At 46.5% G+C, this 24860-nt stretch overlaps 1 protein-coding gene across 5 annotated transcripts; it reads left to right on the forward strand.

The window, feature by feature from the left end:
- Positions 1-150: 150 nt before the first annotated feature.
- STK36 (serine/threonine kinase 36) lies at positions 151-23180 on the forward strand (the record flags this gene model as incomplete). 5 transcript variants are annotated; one of them, XM_084231349.1, is made up of 26 exons in its annotated part: positions 151-234; positions 930-1070; positions 1184-1261; positions 2247-2377; positions 2610-2859; positions 4327-4420; positions 4716-4885; positions 5031-5218; positions 5730-5829; positions 7758-7901; positions 8648-8827; positions 9738-9835; positions 10291-10396; positions 12323-12473; positions 12676-12803; positions 13304-13408; positions 14307-14405; positions 14487-14575; positions 14849-14912; positions 15090-15200; positions 18311-18412; positions 18794-18968; positions 19222-19369; positions 19595-19742; positions 20299-21045; positions 23037-23180. In XM_084231349.1, 26 exons carry the CDS (start codon positions 151-153, stop codon positions 23178-23180), a joined length of 3975 nt encoding a protein of 1324 aa, XP_084087475.1. The 5 variants fall into 5 exon arrangements, with proteins under 5 accessions (XP_084087475.1, XP_084087476.1, XP_084087477.1 ...); XM_084231350.1 differs by having other exon boundaries at positions 18311-18391; positions 18797-18968; XM_084231351.1 differs by having other exon boundaries at positions 18311-18385; positions 18797-18968.
- Between the last annotated feature and the right edge of the window lie 1680 nt (positions 23181-24860).

Genomic DNA, 24860 nt, shown 5'->3' on the forward strand with positions numbered 1-24860 from the left:
GTGGCCTGGGTTATTATGAGAAAAAGGCAAGATGATTAATATTAACTTTTTCCCCCTGCCCGAACCAGGCCTCCCAGATGTTTGGAACTGTCCCTGAAGCTGTAGCCCTTCGCTACCTTCTTCCTTCTGAGGGATCCCGAAACCTCTGTCATGGAAAAGTACCACGTATTGGAGATGATTGGAGAAGGCTCTTTTGGGAGGGTGTACAAGGGTCGACGAAAATACAGTGCTCAGGTGGTGAACAAAGAGGGTTATTTCTTGAGTGGGATTTGCACTCCCAATTCTAGTAGAAAATGGGACCATATGGGAAGCATTAATAACAAGCAATCCTAAGGCATTGATTGCTTCATGTTTCTTAGGAGCGTGAGCCCTGAAGTTGGATTAATTGAATTCAGATTCTAATCCCATGACTTTCTAGCCTTAGAGTTATAGACAAGTTACTTAAGTTCTCAGTGTTTTAGTTTCCTCATCTGTTGAATGGGAATAAGAACAGTATTTGATAAAGTTTGAGGATTAAATGATGTTGCATTTAATGCCTGACATCTAGCATATAACAAATTATTATTATTAATCTCTGATGCACCATGCAGAAAGCAGTAAATCCCCTGAACGCTATACTTCCCTATCATTTTTTCTTCTTTCCCATATAATCTTCCCCATAAATCTTGAGTTTTTTCAACCCAGATCAGAGCACCTCTCCCAGAATCCACTAAAGGGATCTGTCTGGCAGATGCTATTTTCTCCTGAGGCAAGAGATAGGGCAAGCCTGGGTAAGGCTGGGGTACCATGGGGGAAGGTAGTGGGAACAGTTATCGTGAGAATTACTCAAACAATTTGAAGTCCAGGTTGTGGAACGCTGAGGTTAATGTTGAAGTTCTAGTCCTTTTCAATAGTGTGGTTAAGCTTTGACTCTTAGCACTCACTGACAGGTAGTGGCTCTGAAGTTCATTCCAAAATTGGGACGCTCAGAGAAGGAGCTGAAGAATCTGCAACGAGAGATTGAAATCATGCGGGGTCTGCGGCATCCCAACATTGTGCATATGCTCGACAGCTTTGAGACTGACAAAGAGGTGTGCTTTAACAGTTTGGGGCCACCTCCCTTCAAACACATGGGTCCCAGGAATCTCCCAACTTCAGACTGCATAAAGCTCGGGCTATCCATGTCATTGCCTATTCCCTACAGGTGGTGGTAGTGACAGACTATGCTGAGGGAGAGCTCTTTCAGATCCTGGAAGATGATGGAAAACTTCCTGAAGATCAGGTATGCTTCCTGGCTCAAATTTCTCCCTGCCCCTGGCTTCTCTTCTCAGTAAAGATTGGTAGGTAGAAGTGAGGGCATTGAGAGTCTCTATTTTGAAGACTCCTGAGAAAAACCTAAAAGTCTAGGTGGATATAGAGATGCTGTGGTGTGATAGTAAAGTATGCAAACATTGAAACCAAAATTTCTGAGTACAAAACGCAACTCTGTCATTTAATGGCTGGATCCTTTGGGCAATTTAACCACTTGATGCTTAAGCTTCCTCAGTTGTAGAGATAATGTCTACCTCACAAGGCTATTGTGAAGAAAGATCAGTTAAGTCACATAAAGTGTTTGAAAGAGTGCCCAACACAAAGTATTTAGCTATTAATTTTGTTGTTACTAGGCCAATGTGGTAGTACCAGAGAAGGCGGGAAGAAATAAGGGTTGTGGTTATGTCAGGACTTGTTTCCATGACACAGGGATTATGTGGGATTTGAGCACATTTTTTGGCCATGCTCATTCTAGGGATTTCTCTGTACTCTAGCAAGTAAACCTCCCATAAGACTTATCTTCTGAGCTCCCATTATTTATGTCATGATACTTGTTTGGTGTCTGGCTCTTTCTTTTGAGAAGAGCTATACGTTGCATACATACTAAGTGCCAGGCACCATTCTGAGAATTACATAACTTTATGTGCTTTAACTGACTTAATCTCCACAGTGAGGTAGGTGGTATCATTATTATCACTTTATAGATGCTGAATCTGAGAGACACAGATAAGTTGCCCACAGCTGGTAAGACCTTATTTGAATGAATGGGTTAACAAAGGAAAGAAAGAATGAGAAGGGGAGTAAGTTCTAAAGAAGGTGTTGTGTAAGACTTGAGAAGAAAGGGAGGGTAAAGAAGATCTTCAGCAGAGACATCTAGGGAAGAGTCTTGGGACTTGTCAACAGGTCCTTTCCCTGCCCTTCCCTTCGTCTTTTCCATCTGACTGTTTGACCTCTAGGTTCAGGCCATTGCTGCCCAGTTGGTATCAGCCCTATACTATCTACATTCCCACCGCATCCTCCACCGAGACATGAAACCTCAGAATATCCTTCTTGCCAAAGGTGGTGGCATCAAACTCTGTGACTTTGGGTGAGGAGCCTGACCTTCTGTCTCTGCTTCTCATTCTACAAGGACTCTTAGACCCTGCCTTTGACTTCTGTGGGCCTCATTTTAGAACCTGAGCTGGAGACTGGGAGGTGATGGGTCTTTTGGAAGGTGCTTTATTTGGTTTGGGATACCTCACACAATGATAGGTAATAGTGACCGAGTCTAGTTTTCATGGATTATTTTCTCTCTTTCCATTTCATTCTGTCATCTGCAGATTTGCCCGGGCTATGAGCACCAACACGATGGTGCTAACATCCATCAAAGGCACACCACTCTATATGTCTCCAGAGCTGGTGGAAGAGCGACCGTATGACCACACTGCGGACCTCTGGTCTGTGGGTTGCATCCTGTATGAACTGGCCATAGGCACCCCTCCCTTCTATACCACGAGCATCTTTCAGCTGGTCAACCTTATCCTCAAGGACCCTGTGCGCTGGCCCCCCACCATTAGTCCTTGCTTCAAGGTAATCAATATAGAAAGGGAGATTGCTGCTGCACCAGAAACCTGTTTCCCTCTACCCTTCTTCCCTTTTCCAAAATTCTTTTCCAGGTATAGGGCAGGACTTTGTAGTTACTGAATTAATATGGAGCTGAGCAAAGTTATAGGAGCTTGTTCTGGAGGGTGTTCTAATGTCTTCGAAACTTGGGCAGCCCCTCATTGGGCCTGTATATTATCACACTAGAAAGGTAATTTCGACATACGAGGGACAGATATTGATCGTTTCACATACCCACTATTCTACTTATTTCCTAGCAGATGCAGTGTCCAGTTGATATCTAGACTTACCCACACAATTTTCCTCTTCCTGAAAGAAGACATCCAAATGGCCTGAACTAGTGGGATTAGTTCAGCCATTAGGGGCAGATGATAGATGTGGTTGGTGCCTGCTCATTGCAGCTAAGTCTCAGCAGACACCCTGTTCATTTTTTATCTAGGGCAAGGTTTGGGCCTTCAGTGGAATTTAACTACAACCTTCTACTAGAGCGAAATTTTGTTATAACTTCTCTTTATCTAGGGTTAAAAGGGACAAGTTTCTCCCAACCTACTTGGTTCAAGTAATTATTGAAAAGAACCTAAACAGTAGGAACCTAAGTAAGTGACATACCTCGGATAGTCATTCTCCTTTAGGGCAGACAGGCTGGTAGCTTCAGCAGAGCCCAGGTAAGCTACTCATTTTATTTTAGAACAGTGGTCATAATCTGCTCATACTTACTATTCCTGTTTCATGCACAATTGAGGATTTTCCCTAGGGTAGCTCATAACATGTACCCTTTTCAGAGTCAGTGTCCCTAACCCTCTAGGCATCTGAAGTCTTGCTGAAATATTTGTTTTTGTGTGCTCCCACGCACATCTTTACTCTGACTTCAATATAGAAAGGGAGATTGCTTCTGCACCAGAAGCCTTTTTCCCTCTGCCCTTCTTCCCTTTTCCAAAATTCTTTCCCAGGTGTAGGGCAGGACTTTGCAGTTATTGAATTAATACGGAGCTGAGCAAAGTTGTAGTATGCTTTTAACCATAAACACAGCTGTTTCTACCACCTGCAAACAAACTACAGTCGAAGGGAGGGCAGAGTAAGCAGTTTGGGACTCCTTCTTAAGTTTGCTTTCTGAGGATGATTGTGAAGTTGCCAGTCTTCTCTTTCTCCCATATTTTCCTCACTTCTTCCCAAAGTTGGTGACATTGAGGTTTCTGTTTTTACTTCTGGGATTTTGAAGTATTCATGGTCAGGAATTGGGCCTCCCCAAGAGGTGAGGTAGTGATGTCCGTTCACTTCAGCCAGGGAAAAGAAGCCTAAGAGTAGGGTTAGAGATGGTATGATCAAGACCTACCCAGGCTGCTCTAAGCATGAGCTTAGGAGTCTTGGTTTGCCAGTTCTGCTGGTAGGTCAGAGAGGAAGTGAAGACTGATGGGGTATTTCTTCTCTCCACAGAACTTTCTGCAAGGACTTCTCACCAAGGACTCCCGGCAGCGTCTGTCCTGGCCAGACCTCTTACATCACCCCTTTATTGCTGGTCGTGTCACCAGTAAGTCATTAGGATTCCCAGGGATCCTGTATTTCCCCAGTATTCTCCCTCATATATCCCATCTTTCCCCAACATCTGGATCCAACACGCCACCTTTACTCCACCAGTTTGAACTTTCTTCCTAGCTTTTTGCCTAATCTTTATCACTTCTCTTTCTACCCGCCTCCCTCTTTGTCACTTTGTCAAAATGGTCTCATTCCACAGAAGCCTGGAGATACTGAAGTTGCTCTGGCTAAATGGCCATAGTGGTAAAGCTCCAGTGTGAACATGTCTTCCCTCTCTTCCCTCCTGGCAGTAGTAACAGAACCAGCTGGCCCAGATTTGGGTACCCCATTCACCAGTCGCCTGCCTCCAGAACTTCAGGTCCTAAAGGACCAACAGGCTCATCAGCTGGCCCCTAAGGGCAGTCGATCTCGTTTCTTACGACAAGCCTGTAAGCGCATGGCTGAAGAGGCCAAGCAGAAGGTGTGTGGGGCAGACAGAAATATGTGACATGACTGGGCTAGTTAGTAAGTAGGGGAGTCATAGAAGGTGGGTGACTTTCTAGGGTTCACACTGCCTGTGGCAGCCAAATGGTTCTGATTCAGTGTCTCCTGCCCACTTTCTACAGAAACACCAAAACACAGGACCTGCAGTTGATCAGGAAGAAATGATCAACAAGGTGACTTCTGGTACAGTACCTCTGTCCAGACTAAAGACCACTTCTCAGGAAACAGGCCTCTTGGCTGGGATCTTGGCTTCAGAAATGAAGAGCAGCTGGGCTGACTGGGGGGCTGGAGAGGCCCCTCCCACACCTCGGTGAGGAGGGTATAATTAGGAGTTTATAGGATGAGGTAGCTGCAGATCTTTGGCTCTGGCCAAAGCAAATACGTGATGGTTCCTATCAACAGCCACTGCCTAAATATAGACAGGATCCTTGGAATCTGAGTCCTGGGTTCTTGAATTCTAATTCCAGATACTTTCCTGGCCCATCAGGAAAAGTGGGAGCATACTTTTCTCTATGATTTAGTTATACAGTAGTTAAAAGTGAAAGAATCATTCCTATGCCCAAGGAAAGATGATTTGAATTGAGAAACACGGGTGAAAACTGTGAAGGCAAACTTAAGAATAAGATCCAAAGTGAGAGGACAGTTGCAGATAAGTGTGTAGTGGTCAACATATCATATCCCTGTCAAATCCTAGAAGGAGATCTCCTCAATCCATGGCTTGTTCTCCATTCCTCTTTTCTGGACCCCAATGGGAGGGACAAATTAATGAACCCTAAAGCCTCACAGGTAGAACTCATCCTATTCATCATTTTCTCTGGTAGGGAAAACCGGATCACCCAGGATTGTGAACGAACGTTCCCAGAGTTAAGGCCAGAGGTAGCGGGCCAGCAGAGCATGGATGCGGTAGACATAGAAAATGAGGTGAGCCCTAGTTCTTGCCATGGGACCTTGACCTTGATCTTGTTCCTGCCATGGGATTTTGGTCTGAGTAAATGTTTTCTCTAACAGTGATTCCCAGCACTCCCAGCCTGATTTCCTGTTGTGTTAAAAATACTTTCTTACTTAGTTTATAAATTTTAATTGCATGGATTTAAACATGTAACTATCAAAAATTGGAGCACATAGGTAAAAATGAAAGTCCTTCTTGAGCCTTACCTGTCTCAGAGTTATCTACTGTTGTTTGTTTAGTCTGTCTCTTCCAAATGTTTACATATATGTGTATACACTTGCAGAAATATGTGGATTAGCTGTTATTACATTATTGAGTTTATTACATATGTCTCATTTTGCATCCTGCCTTTCTTACCATGTGATCTGTTTTATTTATTTTTTAAAAAGATTTATGCATATTTATGCATACCAGAACTGGGGTATAGGCCAGAGATGTGGGGGGGTGAGAGGATTCACCAGAGACAGAGTGGGGAACAGAACAGGCAGACTGACTGAAATACACTGCTGAGAAGAGCAGCGGACGAGACAGGAGAGGTCTGCTATGCCATGTGGGTAGCTTTCTAGCTGCTGGGGATTGAACTCAGCGGCTGCCAACAGCTTCACAGTGCTATGCTTAACCCCTTGTGCCACCAGGGAGGCACCCCCCCCCCTCCCTGCCGTGGTCTGTTTTAGAGAACTTTTTACGACTGAACATGTAGTTCTACCTCAGGCACTTGTGGGGTTTTTTTAGGGTTTTAACTTTTTATTTGAAATAATCTCAAGCTTAAAGTATCGTTGTCAGTATACTACACAAAGAATTCCTATATGTTCTTTCATGCAAATTCACCAATTGTTAAAATTCTGCCACATTTACTTTGTGTTTCACTCTCTCTATATGTATATGGACATGTCATTTTTCTAATTACTTTAATGTATATTTGCTATGAACACGGTTCATTCACTTGCACAAACACAGTACAGTTTTAGAAGTCAGAAATTTCACATTGATAAAATTCTCTTACTTAGCCTATGTTCCATATTCAGATTTTGCCAGTTGCTCCAGTAATTTTTTTTTAAAGATTTATTTATTTATGCATACAAGAGCTGGGGTGCAGGCTAGAGTTGGGGGGCTGTGAGAGAATTCATCAGAACAGAGTGGGGAACAGAACAGGCAGATTGAAAAAAGTACACTGCTGAGGGGAACAGCGGGTGAGTCAGGAGAGGTCTGCCGCGCCATGTGGGTTGCTCCCTGGCTGCCTGGGGATCGAACTCATGCTGCAGAGGCTGCAGATTGCTTCATAGTGCTGTGCTTAACCCCTTGCGCCACCAGGGAGGCCCAGTAATGTTTTTTTATAGCAAAAAAAGATTCATTTTTCTGGTCTATGATGCATCCCAGCGTTGCTCATTGTGGGAGTTGTTATACCTTATTTGACCTATTTGACCTGGGACAGTTCCTAGTCTGTCTTTATCTTTCATGACTGACAGAGTTGAGGGCGGCCACAGGCCAGTTATTTCACAGAATGTTCCTGAAATTGATGTTCCTCATGATTTGATACAATTTTGGGCAGGAATACAACATAAGTAGTATGTCTTCATTACCGCAGTCTTCCTGATATGGATATGCTGTAGTTTATTATTCCATTGCTGACATGTTTTTTGATGTTTTCATTTTTTAAAATCATAAACCACACTGCAATGAACCTCTTTCTAGATAATCTCTTCATGCACATGGGCCAATATTTTCCAAAAGAGTTCAAGACCTTTTGAATACTGTCAACTATACTTTTTTAAACTGGTGGCTAAAAAAACACATTTGTGCCAAATACACTGGCTTTGGTTACTTCATGATTCCCAAGTTGGAAGCTACTGCCCTTGAGCCCCACACACTCCTCCTGACCTCTCTTGCCTCCTTACCTCAGGAGCCAGACAGTGATGATGAGTGGCAACACTTGCTAGAAACCACCGAGCCTGTGCCTATCCAGCTGAAAGCCCCTCTCACCCTCCTGTGCAACCCTGACTTCTGCCAGCGCATCCAGGCTCAGCTGCTCGATGCTGGAGGGCAGGTAATGGGCAGACTGATGTTGTGGAAGAGTTCTGAGTCTATTTTCACAGAAGAGTCATTAAAAACAGCAAAAGGAGAAACAAAGTTGTCTCTTTCTAGTTCTCTTTCAGTCCATCTGTTTAACTCAGTGAGGTTTTAGTAACACTGAAAGAGCAGGCCTGGAGGTGTCTCTTCTTGAAGGGAAAAGTATCCATCTTAAGGAGGGGTCCTGTCTGCTCAGAACTGATCCATTAACCACATGATCCAAAACCTGTTTTTCTGGTAAACATTTTGGGTATTGTGAACAAGAGGCAAAAATTGGAAGTTATTATAGTATTTCTATAATGACAGAAAACATATTTCCACAGATTTTTTTGTTGATGAAATTAAAAGCGTGTATGTAATAAGTAAGCATACAATATTTTGTAATGCAGACCTATGAATGAGAAGAATGAGATTCTTTTCTAGGGGATAACATTTTAGTTAATTGGTGGAGGATAGGAACTGGGTCTGATGTCACCTGGAGAGAGGGGGACCCTCTCCCTCTCCCTTCGTCTTGGCTGTTACATGTCAGGGGACCTGATGATCTGTATTCCTCATCCCTGGCATCGTTTCCTTATTCCCTGTTCATCTTCCCTGGGCTTTAGACTCTGCCCAAGAAGGAATGAGAACATTTGGCCTGTTTTACCTATTCCCTGGGGATACTTGATGACTCTGATTTTACCTCTGATTATACTGATTACTGCCTCTTTCCCCCTTGTCACTCAGATCCTGAAAGGCATTCTGGAGGGTGCTTCCCGTATCCTTCCTGCACTCCGGGTCCTGAGCAGTCTTCTGTCCAGCTGCAGTGACTCTGTTCTTTTGTATTCCTTCTGCCGTGAGGCAGGGCTTCCAGGGCTGCTGCTCAGCCTACTCAGACACAGCCAGGAGAGCAGCAGTGTCCAGCAGGTAAACCCTGGGGCACCGCTGAAGAAGTGTAGGAGTTTCTTCTTGGACTTCTCTTCCAGCTGCCTTCTCCTCTTGTCTTTCTAGTTAGTAGATCATGAATCACAAAGTCTGATGTCTTCTGGGGCAGACAGATAATGTGAGTCAGTGAAATGACTTGTGTGGCACTATTATGGGGAAATATGATAAATTGGAGACCACCTGTCCAGTCCAAACAGGAAACCCTCATCTCAGCTCCCGCCCATTGTTAGCACGAGGAATATGAGCCCAGTGTTGCCAGACCATTAATTTCCCGGAGAAGCTAGAAATCCAGATTTTAATGTGCAGTTTTCCACTATTTAGAGCACTATGCTTTGAAATGTTAAATCCCAGGCTTTATTGACCCACTTTTACAGAGCAGGGCACTGAAATTCAGAGATAACTCATACACAGGTACTAACTTGTAACTGGTCATGGAGACGATAAGTAGAACAGATTGAAACTCGAGTTTGGGGCCAAGCCTTTACTCCTCTATGCCGTATGCTGCTGCAGCTGAGCTGGGAGGACAGAACAGAGCAATGTTTAGTGGGGCTTAGTTTCAGGCAGCTAGAAAGCTGCATTCTGCTGATGAGTGTTTTAAAGTGATTCAGGAAAGAATTTGAACTTATTTGAAAAGCAGGACCTCCTTAACTCCAATACGTTGTTTAAGCGAAAAAAGACACAATATCAGGCTATTTACAGCCCACTGGATGACACTTTATTAATCTAAATCTTCTCTCTCTGTACAAATGCTTTCCTTCCCGACCCTTTCTGTTTGGGGAACCTGACTGAAGATGTGCATGCCTTTTCTTTTTTTTTTTTTTTTTAATTGCTTTTTCTAGTCTTTACCTCTATCCCCTACACATCCCTGACCCTCTGTCCTCTTCCTTGGCAGCAATGCTGGTATGGGACCTTCGTACGGGACTTGATGGCTGCGATTCAGGCCTACTTTGCCTGCACCTTCAATCTGGAAAGGAACCAAACAAGTGACAGGTGGGCTGAGAGGAAGTTTTGCTCTTATGGCCAGTATGACTTCAGTTTCTAACCCCTTCACTTCCCCTTCCCATTAGGAAGAGGCTAAGGAAGGAGAAACAGTGATCTGTGATAGGTTTAGGAATCAGTCGACTGAGCCCTCAGAGTCCAGCTAGTCCTATTAAGAATCCTGAGACATCTTTAGATTTTCCCCTCAAGACTTTAAGGTTCTAAGAGTCAGCAGTCACCATGACCTAAATGGAAGGGTCAAGAAGTAAATAACCTCAAGAATATGGCAGAGAAGGGTCTCGGCGATATGTGTGTGAAACTGCATGTCTTTTGGGGAGAGGGGACGGAGCATTATGAGGTGTTCCTTTGCAGAGATTGTCTTGCCTGCCTGAAACTGATTCATTAACTACATCCAGGGTTTTTTAGTTGAGAGTTGAGACGAAACCACAGGCTTATTTTTTTTCCAGCTTACAAGTATTTCAGGAGGCTGCCAACCTCTTTCTGGACCAGTTGGGAAAACTGCTGGCTCAGCCAGATGACTCTGAGCAGACTTTGCGGAGGGACAGCCTTACGGTAATCCATGCCTACATGCAGATTTGTCTCTCCTGTCTTTGCCAGTGTACCCCCATCACCTTTCTTATGACCATGAAGAGTTGTATCAAGGTAATACAACAAACATTTGTTGAATGCCTACTATGTGCCCTATGACACATGAGTTGGTGACCAACTTCAAGGGAGCAAGGATAGTTTCTCTACTTGGGGAGATGTAAAGTGATGAAGGACAAGAATATAAAAAGCCATTAGAGCTTCCTATAAAGTACAGAAGCGCCACTGCAGAAGATAAGATTAATGTTAATTTGAGAGTCATAGAAGAAATCTTGAAGATCATCCCTGATAGGATTTGAAGAATGCATAGAAGTTTGTCAGGTAGATGAGGTAGGAAAGTAGGGTGAACACTCCAGACAAAAATATAAGCATGTGTAAAGGCCCAGAGGCATTAAGCAGTGTGGCCTATTTCAGGGAACCACAAAGAGAAGTATTCTTTCTTTTTGGTTTTATGAGATTAAACTTCACTTAAGAGGCTGATTAGTTTTCTAGTATTAACATTATGATTGAACAGACTTTTACAGTGCAATCCAAAGATCATTTATGCCCAATAATTCATCATTCCTAAAAAGTTTTCATCCTGAGCATGCTGGTGTCTAGAATATACCTCTTTTTCTTCCTCCCCAACAGCAAGTCACCAACCTTGGAACAACATACCTGTGTTTCGGTTCCCTGTTGTTGGTGACGAACTGGTGATATTTTCTATAGTTTTTCTAATGTTGTGTTTAGTGAAAAGGTTTACCAGACAACCTCCCTAGATTGCTATAGGTGAGTGAGTGGAGTCAGCCAAATTACTTCTTTTTTTTTTTTTTTTTTAATAGAGGCATGCTTTATTTATTTAGTTTGTTTGTTTGTTTGATACATGCACTGGGTACAGTCAGAAGCGCGGGAGGGTGAGAGAATTCACCAGAGCCAGAGCAGGGAGCAGAACAGGCAGAAGGACCGAAGTACACTGCTGAGGGGAGCAGCGGGCGGCAGGAGAGGTCTGCGCACCATGTGGGACCCTCCTCCGGTGGCCGGGGAGCAGCCGGGGATCGAACCGGCGCCGCAGAGGCCGCAGGCAGCTTCGCAACCCAGCGCTCAACCACTGCGCCACCGGGGAGGCCCCCAAATTACTTCTTAAAGAGTCTTGTAGGTCAACTAGTATTTCTTAGTCCTGTTTGTCTTAGTAAACTATGTGGTATACTGAGAACCACTAGTAAATTATGTGGGTTCTCTCCCCTGGACTCTGGAGGTGAAGGACCAGAGAATGGAAGATTGATCGAGAAAGTAACTGAGTTCAGACTGATCTCAGAAGACACAAATCTCTAGAGAGAAACATGAACATGTGCAAGGAAGTAAATAATAACCCAGTCACCACCAAACTAGCAATTGGGAACTCAGAGCTTACATCCCTGCCTCTGTCTGGTCTCTTCTAGTTTGAGAGCTATTTTAACATCCCTCAACCTTTCAAGTCGGGGAGCTTTTAAAGTCTACCCTAAATATTGGCCAGCAGTGACACGTGTTACGGCTAGCGCTTCTCTTGTGTCACTGTGCCACGAGAGGCGTGGGAAGGTTGGAAGAAATACCCCATCACATGAAGTTCTGAATCAGTAGGACTAGGTTGGGAAAGACCAACAAATCTCCAGGAATTACACTCCTGATCCACAGATAACATTTTGAAAACCATCCTCTAGGGAACAGCTCATGTTATAATAGAGTAACATCTAAAATTCCTGTCCTTGAACTGTGAAGGCAGTTACAAGGCATTTTCTATGTGAGGAATACATAGAATTAGACAGCCGTACTCCTGAGTTTTTATCCTCTTCTCAGCTCCTCTGGGAATCTTGCGTCTTACCCTAAATCCAGTCACTTCTGATGCCCTCATTATAATGCTGCCCCTGCCTCTCCTAGTGCTTTACTGTTCTGTGTGAAGCCATGGATGGGAACAGCTGGGCCATCTCCAGAGCCTTTTACTCCAGCCTACTGACTACGCAGCATGCTGTGTTGGATGGGCTTCTTCATGGCTTGACAGTTCCACAGCTCCCTTTCCACACGCCCCCAGGTAAAGTCAGAGTCGGGGGTGGGTACGAGGTTCTCCTAACTTACTTGTCCTACAGGACCAATTCTGCTTTTTCTACTGCCATGTCCTAGAGCAGTGCCTGGTGTCTAGTGAGTGTTCAGTACATAACTGTGAACTGAAAGAATGAATGGAGACCTGAGAGGACCAACCAAACCCATCCTGTGCCCTTTGTCTTTCTCCATAGGAGCCCCCCAAGTAAGCCAGCCACTGCGAGAGCAGAGTGAGGATCTGCCTGGTGTCATTTCCTCTGTGCTTGCAGCCATATGCACTGCCCCTGTAGGGATGCCTGGTTGCTGGGAAGCCAAGGAGCAGGTCTGTGCTGCAGATTCTCATCCCTGTTGCCATCATTGGAAAGGCTGGCCCCAGCTTCTCAGAAAGGCAGAAAAACAAGCTTGTATGCCTGCTCTTAATCTGTGTTTCCAGAAACAGATGCTCCAGTCTGGGATCTGAGCCACTTATAGAACATGAATATTCTAGAGCCCTTGACTAGCTGGAGAACTCATTGACAAACTGCCTGTATGGTAGGGTACGGTAGGGTAGGTAGCTTAAAGTGATGCCTTAAGAACTCAGGATTCATACCTCCTACTTTCTGTTGCCCAGCAGTACTTCTGTATCTGCCTGAGCTGGGGCTAAGTTAGGCCATGACATTTGGTTCTCCATTGTCTCCCTTGACTGGGGTCTGAGGTTCCTGGTGAACCTGGGGAAGAGTGTCTGGCAAGGAGTTATGAGTCCTGATTAATTGGAGACATAAGAGGAATATATCTGTTTGGAATAATGGGTGTGGGGTTGAGCCTTCAGGTATATCCCTGTAGATCTCTCGGCATTTGGCAAATCAACTCACTGAAGACAGCAATCATCTAAGGCCGTCCCTCATCTCTGGCTTGCAGCACCCTGTCCTGTGCCTCCACCTTCTCAAGGTACTACCTATCCATACCTCTTGGCACTTTGGATTTTTTTTTTTTGCATAGAAGAACTGGGGTGTAGGCCAGAGGTGCGGGTGTGCGAGTATTCACCAGAAATGGAGTGGGGAACAACAATGCAGTCCCTGGACTCCTGGATTGGAAGGCTCACTACAACAACAGGTGGATTCACTGAGTACACTGCTGAGGGGAACAGTGGGTGAGGCAGGAGAGGTCTGCTGCACCACATGTGGGTTAGCTTCCGGGTGGGAGATCGAGCTGAGCCACAGCAGTGACAGTATTGAGACTCAACCCCTAGGCCATTAGGGAGGCCCCAGAGATTTTTTTTTTAAGATTTATTTATTTATTTATACAAGCACTGGGTATAGTCAGAAGCATGGGAGGGTGAGAGAATTCACCAGAGCCAGAGCAGGGAACAGAACAGGCAAACTGACAAAATACACTGCTGAGGGGAGCAGCGGGCATGGCAGGAGAGGTCTGTCACACCATGTAGGACCCTTGCTGGCGGCTGGGGATCGAACTGGTGCTGCAGACAGGCAGCTTCGCAGCCTGGTGCTTAACCGCTGTGCCACCAGGGGAGGCCCCCCAGAGTTCTTTTTAACCCCCAGATTGAGAGAGACCCTGAGAGAGATGCAAGACCATCTTGGAGAACCCCTTTCTGCTTTTAAATTTTTTCAACTCAGAAGGCCCCATTGTTAGCCTGTCCTTACAGAATTAAGTATCCCTGTCTCACTATCTCACAGCAGGAAGCAGAAGGGGCCTGGACATCTCACATACACCACAAGTGTGGATGCTAGGTCTGTGGAGAGACTAGTCTGTGTTGGTAGTGAGCCTTCCAATGTAGGAGCCCAGGGGCTGCTCTGCCTGACCAACGGACTCCTTCTTGCCCCCTTAGGTGCTCTACTCCTGCTGCCATGTCAGTGAGCGCCTCTGCCATCTCATAAGCCAAGAGCCCCTGGCATTGGAGTCCCTGTTGATGTTGGTCCAGGGCAAGGTAGGCCAGCCACATGGGTGGGTATCTCATGGAGACCCCACCATCTCAGAGATGGCGCTAATATATGAGGTTCCTTTGTAGGTGAAGATAGAAGATCGGGAGGAATCTACTGAAGTGACGCTCTATCTCCTCTCCCTTCTTGTCCTTCGACTGCAAGATTTGCCTTCTGGGTGAGTTGTAAGGTGGAATCTCTTCATTGAAATGTTTTACCCAGTTATGAATATGGAGAGTGGCACCCCATAGCCTGTATTTAGGAGGGATTAGGATAGAGAAAATGAGGTTTCTATACAAAGAATAGATCTGAATCCCCCCAACAAAGTTTGTGCCTTGGAGGTGGACACGTGGCCTGTGTAGAGAGTGCTACCCAAGGAGAGGGAAGGCCATTTGCTAACTTCCTTTCACATTGCTGCAGCCCTGGATGTATCTCTTTTTTTTTCCCCCAGAATGGAGAAACTAGGCAGTGAGATCGCTACCCTCTTCACCCATTCACATGTTGTCTCTCTTGTGGTGAGTTTTCAACCATCACCTTTTTTCCTCTTCTCACCTATCATGCAAGCTTCTGGGAGTGGGGGAGTCACCATCCCATCTGCAGCTGTAATGAGGCTCTGTGGACAGAGACATACACCCTCCCGCTCTGTCCTGAAGATGATTCTGACTTAGACATTCCTTCTCTGACCCTCCCAGAGTGCAGCAGCCTGCCTTTTGGGACAGCTTGGTCAGCACGGGGTGAGCCTTGATCTCCAGCCTGCAGACTGGATCGCTGCAGCCACACATGCCCTGTCTGCTCCTGCAGAGGTGAGGTCTACCAGGGAAGATGTAGACGTATTTTCTCTGAGTCAAACAGGGATCGAGGGAGAAAAGCCTGAGATGCCAGCAAACCTAGAGTAAACTAAGGAGTTGTTGAGGAATGAAGGAGGATTCCTTTTCCTACCCTTCTGCTCCCAGATAAAGTGCCCTCCTAAACCAGACCGGTCAGGTCCTCTAATGCTATACTTTTTTTTTTTTTAAGATTTATTTATGCATACAAGAACTGGGGTACAGGGCAGAGGTGTGGGGCGTGAGAGGATTCACCAGAGTCAGAGTGGGGAAGAGAACAGGCAGATTGACTGAAATACACTGCTGAGGGGAGCAGTGGGCGGGTCAGAAGAGTCTGCTATGGCATGCGGGTTGCTCCCTGGCCAGGGATCAAACTCACACTGCAGGCTGTGGATAAATTCATAGGTTGCGTCTTAACCCCTTGCGCCACCAGAGAAGCCCCTAATCCTATACTTTTAAAGAGAGAAGGGACAGAGACCTAAGTCATCTGAGGAGTAAGATTTCCCTGCCCATTTTAGTTCCCTCCTCCAGAATCTTCTGCTGTTCTTGTTCAGATCCTTCCTAAGGCTTGATTTCTCTTCCTTCTCTAACATTTTGCACTTTTTCCATTTTCTCCTTAACTGAGATGGAAAAGGTGGCTGACATCCTATGAACGCCTCAGGAGTTCAGTAGATTATGTAGCCTCCTTTCTGCTTTCTCCTTTTTTAGGCCTTCTTCCTACCTCCTTTTTAGTACTCCTCCTTTGGAGTCCATATTTCCCTCATTTTGTAAAAAGAGGGATAGAATCGTATTCAAATTATTGTCATTCCTTATGTATGTAGAATTCTTTATAATTTATAAAGCACTTTTGCATGTTATCCCAGAACACATGAAAGATGGACGCCTCAGGCCTCTCTGGTGGCGCAGGCGGTTGAGCGCCACGCTGTGAGGCTGCCTGTGGCCTCTGCAGCGCTGGTTTGATCCCAGCCACCGGTGAGGGTCCCACATGGCGCGGCTGACCTCTCCTGTCTCGCCTGCTGCTCCCCTCAGCAGTGTGTTTCATACATCGGACTATTCTGTTCCCTGCTCTGTCTCTGGTGAATCTTCTCACCCTCCCACGCATCCTGCCTGTGCCCCGGTTCTTGTATAAATAAATAAATAAATCTTGGGGAAAAAAAAAAGATGGACACCTCAAATGTAATAATATTATCCTTTTTACTGGATGACGTTTCAGTAGGGATGGCATAACATTCATTCATTCTTTTTTTTTTTTCCAAGATTTATTTATTTATTTATACAAGCAATGGGTACAGTCAGAAACGCGGGAGGGTGAAAGAATTCACCAGAGCCAGAGCGGGAGCAAAACAGGCAGAAGAACCGAAGTACACTGCTGAGGGGAGCAGCGGGCGGCAGGAGAGGTCTGCGCGCCATGTGGGACCCCTGCCCTGGCGGCCAGGGATTGAACCATTGCTGCAGAGGCTTCAGGCAGCTTCGCAAGCCAGCACTCAACCACTGCACCACCAGGGAGGCCCCATTCATTCATTATTGATGGCAGCACTAACATTCATCCAGGAACCTAAGTCAGAAGCCTGGTTGTCACATAGGCTGCTCCCTCTTCTTATTCCCCCATCCAAGTGGTTCTTCCAGGTCTCTGTCCTGCCCTGCTGTTGTCTCTCAGACCTTTACCTTCCTTAGTACCATCACTGACCTGGCTTGGTTTATGTGCACTTCATCCCCCTGTGACTGTGGCATTTGCCTACTAAAGGGTCTCCTGTGCCCTCTCCTTTCCAGCACATTCTCTTTATTGTCATCAGAGTGAGCTTCTCTAAAATCTGGTCATTATGTCACTTATATGTAGAATATAGGGAAGCAAAACAAAGGGTCAGATAAAGCCAAACTGACAAACCCTAGAAATCTGAGGCTACGGTGGGTGCGGAGGGGATAGGAGAGAAGAGTGGGAGGGCTATAGACAGTGGACTGTGATAGGGGACTAGGGGTGCTCTGGTGGTGGGCATAGTATAGTAACTACACCTGAAGGGGGAGATGCTGTACCTCTAAAACACAGTGTAAACCAGTGTTACCTGTATTTAAAAAAAAATTAGTTCAACTAATAATTATTTAGCCCATAAGTATGCATTGAAGGGCTTCCCCTGGTGGTGCAGGCAGTTGAGCACAGCACTGTGAAGGTGTCTGTGGCCTTTGCAGTGCAGGTTCTATCCTGGCCGGCCAGAGAGAAACCCACATGGCGCGGCAGGCCTCTCCTGTCTCGCCTGCCGCTCCCCTCAGCAGTGGATTCCAGTCACTCTGCCTGTTCTGTTCCCAGCTCTGTCTTTGATGAATCCTCTCACCCTCTCCCATGTCTGATCTGTACCCCGGTTCTTGCATGTATGAATAAATAAATCTTAAAAAAAAAAAAAAAAAGATGAGGAACCAGTTAAAAAAAAAAAAAAAAAGTAGGCATTGAGTCCAGACACTATTATAGGCTCTGACACTATTATACAGCTGTGAATAAAAGACACCAATTATCTTGCCCACATTGAGCTTATGTGAGTCCTCAGTGACTTCCCACTGCTTCTGGGATAAAGTCCAAATTTTAATCTGCTACTCAAAGCTCATCTGTTACCTCTGGGCTCTGTAATCCTGCTATTCTAACTCAGGGAAGCTATTGGAAAGACTTACCATTTCCAAAATTCACTATGGTCTTTTATACCTGCCTGCATTTAGATATACTGTGATTTTTTAGAATGTTTTCCCTCCTTATTAACTCTTTCATTTGTCTGCCTTTTAAACTTTCGATCCATCAGTTTTCTACTTCCAGGAATCAGAGTTAGGCATTCTCGGCTGTGTCCCCACTGCAGTCTCTTGTCTAGCAAGTGTCTTCCTAAGCTGTATTGTTGCTGTGTCTGCTTACCCTACCAGAACTGTGTGTCTTTAGGACTGGTCATTGAACGAATAGGCTAGAACCAAGACATAAGCCCAGAAGAACTCTCTCCACTACACCGGGCCAAGGAAGAGCTCTTTCTGCCTGACCAGGAGTTGGGTGCACAGAGGGGACAGAGGGGACACCTCATCTGTCTCAGAGATCTGTTTTTCTCCTGCCTCTCTGACAGGTTCGGCTGACTCCACCAGGTGGCTATGGGTTCTACGATGGCCTCCTCATCCTTTTGCTGCAGCTTGTCACCCAGGAACAGTTGCGGCCTACGATGGGGGAAGTAAGCAGTAAGAAGCTGGGGAGCCACTGGATGATAGGAATGAAGAAGCAGCTCACACTTGCCTTTCCTTTCAAACTACAGTCTTAGAGCAGATCACCTGCGCTAGTATGGACCCTTTAAAGGATTCATTCAGCTGCGTCCCTTGGGGTTCAGTGGAGGGAAAAGCTGGAATTTTCTGGTTCTAGCATGTGGGTTGAGACATCAGCGGGTTATGATGGGGTTAGAACAGGAACTAAGGCTATCATATAATCCTAGGTGGGAAAACAATTATTTCTGGGACTCTCTTTCCTTATAGTTTAGGGATAAGAGTAAAAAAAAAAAAAAACACTTCGATTCCTGACTTCAATTTCCTCACCCACCCTCCTTCAATTTTGTCTCCAGCAGGCAAAGGGTAGCTTGATTAGGGATGTGGTTAGCTCAGAAATGTGGACTGTTCTGTGGCACCGCTTCTCCATGGCTTTGAGGCTGCCCAAGGAGATATCCACCCAGGAGGAGGAGCTGTCTCTATCCAGTCTACAAAGCTCTGAGCCAGACTGGACGCTCATCTCACCCCAAGGTATCTTTCCATCAGCCTGGCCTCCTTGGTGGGGCCAGTGTATCAATCCCTCCTCAAGAGGAGGCAGCCTGTAACTGGGTTATCCCACAGATTGCTGCTGCTGCCTCCTAGGGAGAGGATGGCAGAGTATAAGCTGGAGCTGCTCAAGGATGGGGGAGGGACCAAAAAGGTGGTAGTCCTGGGGGCTGTGTGGAAGCAGGGGACCTCAGTGCCTCTTGCCTACCCCACTGACACCCATTCTTGTTATTTCCAGGCATGGCAGCCCTGCTGAGCCTGGCCATGGCCATCTTTACCCAGGAACCCAAGTTATGCCTGAGCCACCTTTCTCAGCATGGAAGTATCCTCATGTCCACCCTGAAGCATCTGCTTTCCCCCAGCTTCCTGCATCAGCTGGGCCAGGCGTGAGTCTGAGCCAAAGGAGGGAAACCAGAAGATTCAGAGAGTCTGGGTCTTCTGGGAGGTGGGAAGGTAAAGGTAGGAGGGAAAGAGCTGACAGTTTCAGCTATGAGGCAAGAAATAGGATTGCTGAAATTGGGGAAAGGGAGGTAGACTAGAGAATTTGAGAAGAGGGTTGAAGGTAAAGGGTAGGAAAGACTGAGTGTGACTTTCCACACTCCCCTCCTTAGGCCTCATGGGACTGAGTTTCTCCCCGTCGTGGTGCTCTCAGTCTGCCAGCTCTTCTGCTTCCCCTTTGCCCTGGATGTGGACTTCAACCTCCTTGTAGGTGTCTTGGCTGATCTCACAAACTCCGAAGTCACAGCCCACCTACTGCAGGTACTTGGGAAGCTACCTGGACATGAAGGTGGGTCAGGAAGATGGCCAACCTCTGTACTCTGATTCACTTGGGTACAGCTCTGGGGCTCTCCTAGGCCCTGTTAGAGTGGAGCATCTGGTTTGATTTAGAGTTGGAGTGGAGAAAGCATTCAGACCTGAAAAGAGGCTTATGGTTGCAACTGGGGCTGGCCACTCCTTCTCTCCAGCAGTCTCTTATCTGGATTCCGTTGCATCTCCACGGGGAGATTATCCATCTGGCTCTGGACACTTAGCTCCTCAGCCAGGAATCACTTCTCTGGCAGTTGCTAGCTTTAAGGTCGCTGAAGGCAGAGAAAGAGTCCTGGCAGAGCAAGGAATGAATGTAGAAAGGACCAGTTCCCATGGGCCTCACATTGGGTCTCACATGGGATGCTATGGCTCAGGTCTCCCAGCTTTCTGTGGTATTTCTCATCATAGCTGGGCTTTTCTCACTCCCAGATTTTGGCTTCTAGCTATCTAATTGCAGTGTAGTCTCTCTCTCCATGAACTACTTTAGCTGCTCCCCTCCTCCTCCCAGGTGTGCTGCCATCATCTTCAGTTGCCACACGTCGAGCTGCCCATCAGTCTGCTCACACGCCTAGCCCTCACTGATCCCACCTCTCTCAACCAGTTTGTGAACACAGTGGCCGCCTCCCCTAGAGCCATCCTCTCGTTCCTCTCAGTTGCTCTCCTGGGTGACCAACCGCTGTTGACTTCTGATCTTCTCTCGCTGCTGGCCCACACAGCCCGGATGCTGTCTCCCAGTCACTTGTCCTTTATCCAAGAGCTCCTGGCTGGCTCCGATGAATCCTATCGACCCCTGCGCAGTCTCCTAGGCCACCCAGAGAATTATGTGCGGGCGCGCACTTACGGGCTGCTGGGACACTTGCTCCAACACAGCGTGGCCCTGCGAGGGGCCCTGCAGAGCCAGGCTGGACTGCTCAGCCTTCTGTTGCTGGGGCTTGAGGACAAGGACCCCACTGTGCGGCGCAGTGCCAGCTTTGCTGTGGGTAATGCAGCTTACCAAGCTGGCCCCCTGGGCCCTGCCCTGGCAGCTGCGGTACCCGGCATGACCCAGCTGCTTGGAGATCCTCAGGCTGGTATCCGGCGCAATGCTGCGTCAGCTCTGGGCAACTTGGGGTCTGAGGGGTTGGGGGAGGAGCTGCTACAGTGCCAAGTACCTCAGCGACTCCTAGAGATGGCGTGTGGAGATCCCCAGCCAAGTGTGAAGGAGGCTGCCCTCATTGCCCTGCGGAGCCTCCAACAGGAACCCCGGCTCCATCAGGTACACCCCAGGGGTCTTAGGAACCACAGTGAGGGAGTTGGTGCTCACAGGTTTTTGTGAAATTGTCTTTAAGGAATTGGTACATCAAGAAACCCAAACTGTACCCCTCTCTGAGAACAGTGTCTTGGAGATGTGTTTTCTACATACCATCTCCAACGCTAGAGAATGGCAGGGGTTTGGAGGAGGACTCCACTGGGCTGAGAAAGTCTGGACTCTCAAGATCCACTCTTTAGGGGAGGGAAGTCTAGTAGATGTTGAGGTGTAGTGTGGTTTCATTCTGGGGGTTGTGAAGGTACTAACACTTTTTTAGTACTCTCCAGGTGAAAAGCACCATGCTAACCACTTTGCCTTTATTATCTGTTTTTTTTTTTTTTAAGATTTATTTATTTATTTATACAAGCACTGGGTACAGTCAGAAGCGCGGGAGGATGAGAGAATTCACCAGAGCCAGAGTGGGGAACAGAGCAGGCAGAAGGACCGAAGTACACTGCTGAGGGGAACAGCGGGCGGCAGGAGAGGTCTGCGCGCCATGTGGGACCCTCCTCCCGTGGCTGGGGATCGAACCGGTGCTGCAGAGGCTGTGGGCAGCTTCGCAACCCAGCGCTCAACCGCTGCGCCACCGGGGAGGCCCTATTATCTGGTTTTTAAGCTATTATGCTGCTCATTGTGCAGGTGAGGGAAGTGAGGCACAAAGAATTCAATAACTTATCCAAGTTACAAAGCTAGTATATAGACTTGGACTTTGAATCCAGAGCCCACACTCTTTTTTCCCTGCCTTGGTTTCATAATGTAGCCATTTTTATTATGGACAAAGCACCCTTGCATTTGGTGAGATAGGAGCCCATACTCTTTTTTTTTTTTTTAAAAAAAAAGATTTATTGGGCCTCGCCGGTGGCACAGCGGTTGAGCGCTGGGTTGCGAGGCTGCCCGTGGCCTCTGCGGCACCAGTTCGATCCCCGGCTGCTCCCTGGCCACCGGAGGAGGGTCCTGCATGGTGCGCAGACCTCTCCTGCCGCTTGCTGCTCCCCTCAGCAGTGTACTTGGGTCCTTCTGCCGGCTCTGCTCCCCGCTCTGTCTCTGGTGAATTCTCTCACCCTCCCGCGCTTCTGACTGTACCCAGTGCTTGTATAAGTAAATAAATAAATAAATCTAAAATAAATAAATAAATATTAAAAAAGATTTATTTATGCATACAAGAGCTGGAGTACAGGCCAGAGATGCATGGGGGTGAGAGGATTCACCAGAGACAGAGTAGGGAAGAGAACAGGCAGATTGAGCGAAGTACGCTGCTGAGAGGAGCAGCAGGCGAGTCAGAAGAGGTCTGCTGCACCATATGGGTTGCTCCCTGGCCAGCTGGGGATCGAACTCGTGCTGCAGAGGCTGAGGATTGGTTCATAGTATGGTGCTTAACCCCATGTACCACCAGGGAGGCCCCAGGGGCCCATACTCTTAACCACGGCTTTGTTCTTCTCTTCCTGCTCCATTTTCAGTGTATAAGCCATTCAATGAAAATCATACATCTACATAAGATAGTGCTAAATTCCAAATAATAGCTTGGTATGGCAGCATTGGGTGGTTCATGCAGAATAGACATTTTGATGCGATATGAGTGAGTACATACATTATAGTATTTTTTGACAACCCATGTGGGGAAATCATAAAAGAAATTCTTGGGTGGTGATGAGGTTATGACCCCCTGGTCTGCCTCTGTGAGTGAAAATCAGACTTTTTGGCTCACCATCACCATGGCATCCTTTACATCTTCCTGGGGACAAGGCATACTCCCTTGGTGCCTTGGTTTCATGGTCTGTAACCAGAGAGAATGAAACAAGACCTCTGGTCTTGCCTCTGAGGTTTTATTTTTCTCACACAATCTATTTTGAATCCCCAAGAGCCCATTTTCTTTTTCTTCCTTTTCTGGAGTGGGAATTGCTGGGCCCAAGGAGCATCTAATGCATGTTGTGTTCTGTTTACTGCTTTCTCTCCAACAGGTGCTGGTATCCCTGGGTGCCAGTGAGAAATTAGCTTTGCTCTCCCTGGGGAATCAGTTGTTGCCACACAGCAGCCCCCGGCCTGCGTCTGCCAAACACTGCAGGAAACTCATTCGCCTTCTGAGGCCAACCCACAGCACGTGATGCCCAACTCTCAGGGCCCAGCCTCCAACCCTGGTTGCCCTACTCTTGCCAAGTCTTCCATTTTCTACTCTACAAGCCACCAATTTAACTGAGAGCTTAAGTGACATGAACGAGAAACTGCCAACTCGACTGATTGGAGAATGAGAAATTGAAGAGATTTATGTATAAAGCTCCTTCCTTCCCCCCAGATTCAGGATGCTATCAACAAGTAAACTTCATTATTATTGGTGCCAGAGAAGATTGCTTCCTTCTGTTCATCTTGGGGCCTTTTCTCCAGTAATGTGCCTTTAACCCCAGGAACATGCCTCCTGGACCTTTGGGAAACACCTTCTTTCTGACAGACCTCTTCTTTCTGAAACTCCTTACAATCCTCCCAGCAGGTACTTGCCTTGGCCCCAGGACAGTGATGGAGACAGAGCCTATTTAGCTCTAGATGGTCCCTATGGTGGAGGGTTCCCCAGCCCATAGCTTACATTCCCACATATGGATGGGGGTGGGGAGTGTGTATATATATATACACACACATATGTGTATGTATGTAATAGTTCTGTTATATAAACTCTTGTCATGAAAGGTGTGCTTCACCCTACTTGGAGCTGACAGGGTAAAGAGTTAGAAGGCTCAGCTCCTCCAATAGTGTCTCTGGTGCTGGAAGCACAGATACCCTTTTTACCTAGATCCTGGTTTGGGAGCTTATTTGTATCAAATAGCTTCCTCCTTCCCAGGTAGTTGTTTGTGGTCACTACTTCCAAATTAAGGACAGTAGGGCTAAAATAGGAAAGAATAGGTTCAACAGAAGCAAATTGGATTGCTTTAAGATCTAAAGCTTAGTGACTAGTTTTAATATTGGATGAAGTTTTAATAGGAAAGCCTAGGTCCTCAGAAAGCAGTTATTTGTGGAGACTGCAGATGACCAGGAAGGTGTTTGCCAGGCCCCATCAGAATCATAATTCAGCTGCAAACGTAACAGAAGGCTGAGATCTTGACTTGCTGGATGGCTTGGGACAAGTTTCCCAAGCCCTGATTTCTCCATCCATCAAAAAGGATTTCTAAAACAAATTTCAACTATTTCAGTAATTAAAGGTAAATATGGTGCCTTTATTTTATTTTATTTTTTTGTTTTGTTTTAGGATAGAGCCTTATTTTTTTTTTTTAAACATTTATTTTTATTTATTTATTTATTTATACAAGCACTGGGCACAGTCAGAAGCGCGGGAGGGTGAGAGAATTCACCAGAGCCAGAGCGGGGATCAGACCAGGCAGAAGGACCGAAGTACACTGCTGAGGGGAGCAGCGGGCGGCAGGAGAGGTCTGCGCGCCATGTGGGACCCTCCTCCGGTGGCCGGGGAGCAGCCAGGGATTGAACCAGCGCCGCAGAGGCCGCGGGCAGCTTTGCAACCCAGAGCTCAACAGCTGTGCCACCGGGGGAGGCCCTGGTGCCTTTATTTTAAATAAGAAATATTATTTAGTTCTCATCTTCATTGGCCACTCTTTATGTTTTAGCAAAAATAACTTTTTTATAGAGACCACCATAATCTTATCCAGATGATTTCATTTCAGCTCATATATTTATTGCATCCCTTTTAGTTCCAGATACCTATGTTCTGGGCATTGGAGATAAAGGAGTACTTGTTTGTTACAGTGTTTCCAATCTGGGGAAGGGAAGGGGTAGGAAAAAAA

The sequence above is a fragment of the Talpa europaea genome (genome assembly GCF_964194135.1).
Source record: "Talpa europaea genome assembly, chromosome: 1".
Lineage (NCBI taxonomy): Eukaryota > Metazoa > Chordata > Mammalia > Eulipotyphla > Talpidae > Talpa > Talpa europaea.